The 9,888-nt window shown below is 43.5% G+C and overlaps 1 protein-coding gene and 1 non-coding gene across 2 annotated transcripts; both read left to right on the forward strand.

Annotated features, from left to right (window-relative positions):
• Positions 1–969: 969 nt before the first annotated feature.
• On the forward strand, positions 970–9,619 carry RPL3 (ribosomal protein L3). The gene is made up of 10 exons (XM_083156514.1): positions 970–1,125; positions 2,550–2,742; positions 3,631–3,799; positions 4,170–4,305; positions 5,606–5,792; positions 6,042–6,202; positions 7,032–7,133; positions 8,086–8,181; positions 8,269–8,388; positions 9,516–9,619. Exons 1-10 carry the CDS (start codon positions 1,123–1,125, stop codon positions 9,555–9,557), a joined length of 1,209 nt encoding a protein of 402 aa, XP_083012640.1. The 5' UTR covers positions 970–1,122; the 3' UTR covers positions 9,558–9,619.
• Positions 5,885–5,978, forward strand: LOC146030144 (small nucleolar RNA U83B). Its single transcript, XR_014455647.1, has one exon. It is a non-coding gene; the product is annotated as a small nucleolar RNA U83B (small nucleolar RNA).
• Positions 9,620–9,888: the final 269 nt, after the last annotated feature.

The following is a 9,888-nucleotide window of genomic DNA, read 5'->3' on the forward strand; positions in this document are numbered from 1 at the left end:
ACAGACGATAACAAATATCACACATATACCGTGTCGCAGCACAGCCAAAACACAGTACACATGCAAACAGTATAGTACATATTATAAAATACAGTACAAGATAAACTTACACTATAGACTATACTATGCACTATGCATTCTAACGGTAACATTTACACAACAGTATACAAGACTATGGGTGTGGAGGGTAGGGGGTGAGGGAGGAGGAATCACATGCCCGAAGCTTTATTGACCAGACAGACACATATAAGGGGAGGGCAATAAATAGAAATACATCAACAAAACAACAGACATTGTGAAGTGAGGGGGAAGGGGCCACGGTCCCAAAGTCTTATAAAACAGTCCAAACAAGGGGAAAGGACCAGAAGAAAAGGGGTTTAGTCCTCTTCCTCCTCAGGGCTATCCCGAATGGAATAGTCTCTGAGCAGGCTGTGAACCAGCCTGCGGCAGTCCTGAACGGACATTCTCTCCCTCCTCAATATGAGTCGATTTCTGGCAAACCGCAAAGCGTCCTTAACACAGTTTATAAGGCGCCAGGCTTCCTGGGTCGCCCCATATGTGTGGGTGCCCGGGAATAGTCCATACAATACCAAAAGGTATGAAAGACAGTTCCTGGGCACGGAGTCCTTGAATTCAGTCTCTAGTCTAGTCTTCCAGAAAACTGCAAATACTGAATGTAGCATCACAAGTATAAAGAAAGGCTTGTTGTCAGTATAGGACTTTTATCTATTAGTACACCACAGCTGCCTATGACCGTCTCCTTCAGGGAGAAAATGCTCTGTTCCTGGACTTCCCTGGTAATGTAGGATTGCCAGCACATGTGGGGAGCTAGGTCATTGATAAGAAAGGTGTTTCACCACAGGTGATGACAATCATACATTATCAGGGAAGCCCAGGAACAGAGCATTTTCTCCCTGAAGGAGAGGGTCAAGCAGGCAACCATTACCATGCTGTACACAGTAGTCGTTGATGAAAAATTACAGTGTCAGGCAGTGTGCGACTGTGCGGTATTGATAAAGCTGTGCAGAACGGAGAAAAAAATGGGCGGAGATTTCCTTGCGTGTGTATAAAAGCTGTAGACGTGTACAAGACGTTCTCTTTCCGGCTCAGTGAGGGGACGCCATGGTGAGTGAGCGCCTCGGCCTAGAATTGCGATCTATCGGTTAGCACAGCCATCCTGTCCCGGATCAGCCTGCAACATACGCGCCTGCTCTCTGCTAAGTGACCGCGATATCACGCCCGGTATATGGTCATGCTGCTGCCCGCACTAGCTGGTGACGGAACTTTGTCTTAACGCAGCCTTGCCCTGTAGGCCGGAATGTTGCGGATCGGATTCGGGACGCATGGTGCGAGGTCGCTGCGCTTTGGGGTGCTGTCCCATAACGTGTTGCTTGGCCATCACCCCGCTCCGGTGTTAAGGAACTGTCTGCATCGTTCACGTAGGCCGATAGCATGTCTACAGCTGTCCCCGCTAGGCCGCTATGTTTATACCCGGCACCCGGGCTATAGTCGCTGATAGCCGGGCACCTCGCAGGCTTGTAGTCTTAGGCAAAGCCATTGGTAATATCAGCTGCTTGCCCATCTAGCACACGCCATGGCTGTCTATTTTAAGGTTTAAGTAGATTGGGCTGTTTACTAACTTGCTGTAAAACAAGTACTGTATGACTTTTAAGGCCCAGATTCTTGCATTTGCTATTGAGAAAGCTACACATGATGAAATGTCTTCGACGGGCGGACTGACTGGCATCCTATGGTTGTCTCTGCTGAATGTCGAATACTGACTGTAGCATTTAGTGAACTTGCTATTTTTAGTTAACTTAAAATGTTGCTGAGAGTTTGTAATTATCTTTGTCTAGTTCACGTTGTATATGTTGACATGTGCTGGGTTTTTAGGAAATGTTTTTAATGTGAAGTGGCAGTCCCACTCTAGGAATTCTTTAGGGCTGTGCAATTTCATCAATTGGGAGGGCATATTTTTAAATGAGAAACTATACATTCGAAATAAAATATGTCACCTTGAATTAGGATTACACCATTAACACTGCCTGTCTCTGCTATGCCCGTTACATAATTTGTTGTAATGACAATTACACATTATAGCACCCTCTGTAATGCCTTGCACATTATACCACACACCATAATGCCCATTACACATCATGGCACACAAAGTTCTCAGTGGCAATGTAAGGACGGCCAGTGCAACACAAAGGGCAGGGTGCATTTTGAGGCTTTAAAAACAATGGCCAGGGTAGGGCAAAAAAGCTTAGCGGGAACAATACCAAGGGATAAGTGTGATTTGAAGATATAGGGGTTGGAAGTGGTATGTATTAAGTGCTGACAAGGGAGTTTTGAGCCACAATATGGCATGCTCACAGCAGTGTGAAATGCATATTACTATTGACAGCTGTAGGTGTTACCTATACACTACATCAGAAACAGTGCAACTTTAGAGGCATAAACTGTATACCTGAACATGCTTGTTAAACGTTCAGCTCTTAAGTATCTGCTCAGACCAAACCTGTAACTTCTAATTTGATCTTGTTCTACAGTCTCACAGAAAGTTCTCCGCTCCCAGGCACGGTTCCCTGGGCTTCCTGCCCCGCAAGCGCAGCAAGAGACATAGGGGCAAGGTTAAGAGCTTCCCCAAAGATGACCCGAGCAAACCAATCCATCTTACTGCCTTCTTGGGTTACAAGGCTGGCATGACACACATTGTCAGAGAAGTTGACAGGCCTGGATCAAGTAAGTGAACTGAATCCTATTGGTTATAAGGTCTAACTTTCTATTGCTATACAGCAAGGCCTTGATCACAACTTGTGTTTAAGGCCCATAGTCTTGCATTTGCTACTTAGGGAGGCTACACATGATGAAATGTCTTCGACGGGCGGACTGATTGACAGCCTATGGCTGTCTCTGCTGAATGTCGAGTGCTGACTGTAGCATTTAGTAAGCTCCTGAATTGTGATGGCTTTAACTGTTGCATTAAGTGCCAGAGTAAAGGATAAGCCCATACAGACAAAATAATCAACAAAAGATCTTGTTAATGTCAGTGGTATGTCACCAAGGCAAATATAGTTCAGGGACATCACCTCTTGAACATGCAGTAATTGACTATAGTTAGCATTGACCTGCATGTACAGACAGATATCATGCACTACCTGTAGGAGTGCATGTAGTTTGAGATATATTGTGTGCAAACTGGATATGATCGATTGATTGGCAAGTGTGCATGGGGCTTTAGTGCAGAGGAGACCCTATAGCAATAATGAAGCAGTTGGCTGAAAGACCTACATCTTACCAGTGAAGGAAAGGCCCTGATTATAATGGGTATTGGCGTTAAACTTTTCCAACTATAATTATGTAGCATTGCATCAAATCCTGTATCTCCCTTAAAGTTTGTTGTGCAATAACCTCCTCAGGTTAGTGGCTTAGCTTGTCCAGTGTGCTAGTTGTTGCCAGGTATATTGAATACTCGCCACTCTAGATTGCTTTGCAGTGACTTTCTAGGTATTCTCCTATGTCCCTGGCCAGTGAGTCTTGCCATAAATGTTAGGGTTCATCCTTTTTGTAGAGTACCAATTGAAGTCAACTTTAAGCTTGATAACCTTTTGTTATGTCTCAATCTTTCAGAGGTGAATAAGAAAGAAGTTGTGGAGGCGGTGACTGTTGTGGAAACTCCACCTATGGTCATTGTTGGCATTGTAGGCTATGTCCAGACTCCACGTGGCCTCCGTAGCTTCAAGACCATCTTTGCTGAACATGTCAGTGACGAATGCAAGAGGCGTTTCTATAAGAACTGGTGAGTATTACTGTGCACATTCTTGGGTAAAGAATAGTGGTGGTCCGATAATTACTTATGGCATGGTGATCTTGCCTTTATTGCATTAGGAATACACAACATTAGTTTTGTAATGTTACCTTGTCTATTCTGCATAATTCTAATCTGGAAGTACTGATATTAAATGCACCTGGAATGACCATTGGCAGCTCCTCTCAGCTTTGGCCTTGCAAGCCTCTGTCTGATGAGCTCCAGGCTCCGCTTGCTGGCTGAAAAGCTCCTTTGACGCCATGCAATGAGCCAAACCCTTAATGGTCTGGGTCCTTCCTCTCATGTCCTTGTGTGGGGCATGATGAAGGTCCACTCCAACTCTCATGATCTGCCATTAAAGGTACAAATCTAAGAAGAAGGCTTTCACCAAGTACTGCAAGAAGTGGCAAGATGAAGAAGGCAAGAAGCAGCTGGAGAAAGACTTCGCTAGCATGAAAAAATACTGCCAGGTCATCAGGGTCATTGCCCATACACAGGTATGTGTTCAGTCAAATAAGCTGTTTGGCTTCAGAATTTCTATTGAATGTACATAGAGGATGGGGTCGTTCTTCTCCAGTCCAATAGCTCATCGACTGTCAGAATGCAATGTTCCAGCTGTAGAGTTTGAACATCTGGATTTAACAGTACAGCCTCCAACAAAATGATTCAACCTTTTTAAAAATGAAGATCTTACCTATTCAATAAGGTACTTAACAGCACTAAAAGGTGTGCGTGCTGAGCTTTCCCCTGTCATTAAATTGGCACACAATTAATACCACCTTTAAGCAGCCCATACACGCTGCTATGAGGGCGTGCTTTCCGTGCTGTACTAGCACGCATTGCCTGTGCATGTGTTGTGCATGCAATGCGATGAAACCCAAGTACAAGTGTGTTTGCACATACTTTTTGTACTTGGGTTTCATTGAATTGCATGCACAGGCAATGCAATGTGGTCCGTGCTAGTACAGCACGGAAAGCACGCCCTCATAGCCGCGTGTATGGGCTGCTTTAGTCTTGTTAATAACCTTACTGAATATGGGTGGAGAGTATTTCGATGCTGGGCAGTGGTGGCTGCAATGAGTATACAGCAAAGGAAGTGGTCAGGGACTGGTGTCTGTCAAGGACAGACTTTGGGATGACTGTAGTCCCAACAAATCTTAGAATGTGGGCTTCATTTTAAGGTCAACTTAAGTTAAACAGTGTTCCGTTAAGAGCTTTGACAAGCTAGTTCCTAATGCTGTTTGCTGGATTGGGGAGTGAAAACTCATCCCACCATGCATCAACCTGGCATGTGATCTCTCAAGCAGTGAAAAATCTCCAATGGAGCCAAGCAGCCACTGAAGTGGATGTTATTGTGTCATGACACCTGCAGCAGGTATTGAACCAGTTGCCGCTGGTACATCAGCATGCTGTCTTGTAGCCTTTGCTGGTAATATCCACTTTTGTACATTAGGGAGAAGTAGTATTGGTGCTAATGTGCCCTATAATACCTGGTCATGCTACACTTTAGTCCAGGGTTGGCCACACTGGAAGATCGATTAGATTTACTTTGTATGAGAAGTCCTAAACCATTATAGTAGAAATGAGAATGTGCTAGTTAGCAATTGCTACACCTGTGCACCAGCTAGGTGATTTGGGAAACATGGATAGTCTGTAGATTGAGTGGTTTGGCCACCTGCCTCAATCCTTTGCTGGTCTATAAAATTAAGGAGAATTGAAGGTTAACGTCTAGTTGACCTTTAATGTATGGCATGAATTACAATTACTGCTATTGTAAATGATCCCTTTTTTCCCCAGATGCGCCTACTCCCCTTGCGCCAGAAAAAGTCCCATCTCATGGAGATTCAGGTGAATGGTGGTAAAGTGGCAGAGAAGGTGGACTGGGCCCGTGAGAAGCTGGAGCAGCAGGTTGCAGTGTCAGGAATCTTTGGCCAGGATGAAATGATTGATGTCATTGGTGTCACAAAGGGCAAAGGATACAAAGGTGAGACTTAAGAATTAGAGACCAAGCCTTATTGGCCAATGCATACACCTAATCAAAGGTTTTCTACATTTCAAATGTGACAAGTTAGACTATCTGTTCAGTGATGAGGACATGGAATAAGCACTGGTTCCAGTGCCCGATCACCCGTGAGGATTAATTCCATGCTGCCTTCCTTCTGAGAACATGTGTGTAAACTGTATATGGAAGTATGTGTATTTTCCCTATTTGACTACTGTTCTGTCCTTCCAGGTGTGACTAGCCGTTGGCACACAAAGAAGTTGCCACGTAAGACTCACAGAGGTTTACGAAAGGTAGCCTGTATTGGAGCATGGCATCCTGCCCGTGTGGCCTTCTCCGTGGCTCGTGCTGGCCAGAAAGGTTACCATCATCGCACTGAGATCAATAAGAAGGTAGGTTCATGAATTCTCTTGGTTTGCTTGGTACTTAACTAAAGGCCCCCATACATCAGAAGGATATTGTACCCAACCCTACAATCTCAACTGGTTGACAGATTGTGTCCAAAAACCATCAACGACTGCTGGGGAGTTGAAGGGAAAATTGGTCACATTCGTGATTGTAAAGGTGGCCATACATCAGAAAGACCTTTCACACAATCTTAATGGATTGTGTGCACACAATTGTACAATTCTGGCCCCTGGAGATTGGAGGATTGGTCCTCTGTTCTGACATGCTGCACGTCCAATCAGTTGGGATTGGGAGCAGATTGCATGTGCTGTTAAGCACATTCAATCTGTCATTAGATGGCTCATACAACCAGGGTCATGTGACACTCCCTCCCTGACTAGCAGAGAAGAGAGGTGCAGCTTACAGATTGCCTATGGCAGTGAAGACACTGGGAGCCACAGAGGTTTAGAAACCGCTGAAGAGAGCGGTGAACGACCCTTTTGCACAATTCTGTCACTACTCTGAACTCTGTTTTCAGAGTATTGCTGCATTCGGGCTATTTAATAATGGCATAACGCAGATTGGCAGTTGCTGGCAACCTGTAAATTAAATAAATAAAATAGATTTTTGGTAGTCCTATCCCTTTGATCCTAGTAGGCCAGCCCTATTTAAATGAAGCTTCGATCATACAATAATGCAGCAGATGGTGGTTTTTGAACATACTATGTCATAAAATCCAAGGACTGCCGGGAAGTTGAATCATCATAAGACCAGTATTTCTGATGTATGGCCAGCTTCTGTTCTAAAAAATTTTTTTTTCTTTTTTTCTCCCAGATATACAAGATTGGGCAAGGCTACCATTCAAAGGATGGCAAGCTTGTAAAGAACAATGCTTCAACTGACTATGATCTGTCAGATAAGAGTATCAACCCTCTGGTAAGTTCCTGATTTTGCAGTTGAGTCTTTTGATAGTTGGCTATACATGGATGTTGCGTTGATACATATTGCCCTATGTATTAAGCCTTAAGTGATGATGTGTAGTGGGAAGGACTAGCCAAACAGGGTTACAGGCTGGGTTTGATAAACGTCAGGAGCCGGCTATCTTTTACACTTCACTTTGTTCTAAGGCTTAATACATTTGTCCCATATCAAGTGTGACTGAACATTGGGGTGGCATGGCTAAGGGTAAATTGTGACCATTATGCCTAGTACACACCAGAACCATGCACATTGTGAATGGGTCATAAGACTATCTTACTGCCTGCTCACAAACTGGATCTGATTCTGATCGCAATGCGTACCCACTTGAATTATTATTATTATTTTTTTTTAAGATCCTTCCTGCTGCGGGTAGGGTATGAATAACTACCCATGAGGCTCAGATCAGGATCTGAAATGGCCAATTTACATAGTCGGTATAAATTGTATCTAAATTGGGTCATTTTGGGCCAAATCATTCTGGCTTGCACCCTACATTAGACTTTATGATCAGTTTAATTTCAAATTTGATTAGTCTAAAATGTACATTGTAGCACCAATATGCTAAGACAAATTAAATATAGGTTGTAGTACAAGTAACTTCAAAATAGCTGTCATGCAAAGCTGGCTTGGGCACCTTCACCTACAAATGTCTTGAGTGGTGTTGGCCCTAAAACAAATGTCCACCTTAATTAACTTGGATGTTTCTGTATTTGGTTAAACTGCATTATATCAAGCTTAGTATATGGATGTAGTGAAAGCTGCAAGTAGGTGCTGTCCTAGATTTGCTTTGCACAGTAGCTGAAAATTTACTAGCATCTGTATGTGTAATTTCCACTTAACACTTGTGATTTAAATTAAATGTTCTGACTTTAATATATGCTATCTCTGATTTATAATGTTCCCTTAGGGTGGCTTTGTTCATTATGGAGAAGTAAAAAATGACTTCATCATGCTGAAGGGCTGTGTTATTGGGACCAAGAAGAGAGTGCTCACTCTGCGCAAGGTGTGTACCTGCTCACTGGCTTTGTGAAATAAGTTCCCTGAGTGATATAGATCTTAAAGCATCTTACTGTCAATTTTCTCTTTCCAGTCCCTCCTTGTCCAGACCAGTCGTCGTGCTCTAGAGAAGATTGACCTCAAATTCATTGACACCACCTCCAAATTTGGACATGGACGTTTCCAAACTGCAGAGGAAAAGAAGGCTTTCATGGTAAGGAATAGTGTGTGTGTGTGTGTCAGCCTTTTTTTTAATAAGGCAGTGGTTTCTAAACTTTTTTTGAATTACGGCACCCTAGAGTATCAGAATTATTTCACGGCACCCTTAAGTTAAAAAAAAAGAGGATTTTTTTTATGTAATCCTTGGGGTTAGTTATTTGGACAGGACTGCTTCTTTTTGTATACCTTCTATGATTGGCAGCCACAAGCACTCGTTTTGTTCATAACAGCGCCCAAAATTTTATTTGGTCCTGGGCCACCATCCCAGGGAACCCCTGCAAGTGTTCCGAGGCGCCCCAGGGTGCCACGGCACAGTTTGGGAACCACTACAATAAGGCGTTACTGGAACCATGGGTATTGAGCTGGAAAGGCTATTCCATTAGTCTTCCTCCAAGACATTTGTTCATACCGGTTAACGGGTATCTAGTGATCCTTCTAGGATCAGGGGACAGCAGTCAACATGATGTGGGCAGTACAGCCTGCAACTTCACCATTGGGGTGGGCAGGAAGTGCTGAAGTCCCCGCAGGGGAGCAGTGGCATTTCACATCTGCAGGGACAGATGGCCAAGCTGTTCTAGAAGGGTGCTGCTAGAGGAGCAGGGTGTATCTTGTTTCAAATTTGCACTGCGAGAATACCCTAGCATGAACTCTAGGTATGTCAAAACATGGAATCCTCAGTTCCATTTCCTGTTTTTAAAAGGGTCATGGAACTTGTAGACTACAGAGTTGTGTGGGTTTTTTTTCCCCACTTGCCAGAGGCTGGCAGAATATGACCGCATCTGGGCCAATTGATAACTGAATCAAATACTAAAGCTGTACTAGATTTTAAAGTTTTTGTACTTTAAAACATCCAGTCCCTGATGTAGCAAAGCTAACAGTCACTGCAATGTGGTCATGCATGGTGGCACCAGTTATATGCACCCAGGTGTAAATGGTTGCAATTGCAGAGTGCTTTACCTATGCCTCACGGGTGTGAATGTTTAAATGTGCCTGTTAACAAAGTTTTCTTATGAAATCTGAAATGTGTTCAATTTTAGCATAGGATTAAATAAAGCTATGTTTCTTAATGATCAGGTAACTTGCATTGCATATAAAGCTTGTGTTTACACTTGTTTCCCACAGGGTCCACTCAAGAAAGACCGTCTGCCAAAGGAAGAAGCCTAAAGCAATCTGCCATCTGGGTTATGTTGCACTTTTAAAGTCTCCAATAAATATTCTTTGGACCACTCTAGTCTTGATTTTTATATGAAGTTCTCCTTGGTACAGAGCAGACTTTGCAATAGTTTAACATTAACCTTTAAGTATGCTACCCATGTTGGCTCGGTTAACTGATGGTCAATATGGGTGACTTGTAGATAAAGGGTAAACGAAAGGTGTCCTATGGCACAATGCCTGAGGGCGATATCCAATGAGCTGCAGTAAGTTCTGTTTTACCTTTGAAGCTTGTTATGGATTATGCTTCAGGTAGGCAAAGCAAGCCCAGACATCAGCCTGA

The sequence above is a fragment of the Crinia signifera genome, chromosome 8 (genome assembly GCF_055691185.1).
Source record: "Crinia signifera chromosome 8, ASM5569118v1, whole genome shotgun sequence".
NCBI lineage: Eukaryota > Metazoa > Chordata > Amphibia > Anura > Myobatrachidae > Crinia > Crinia signifera.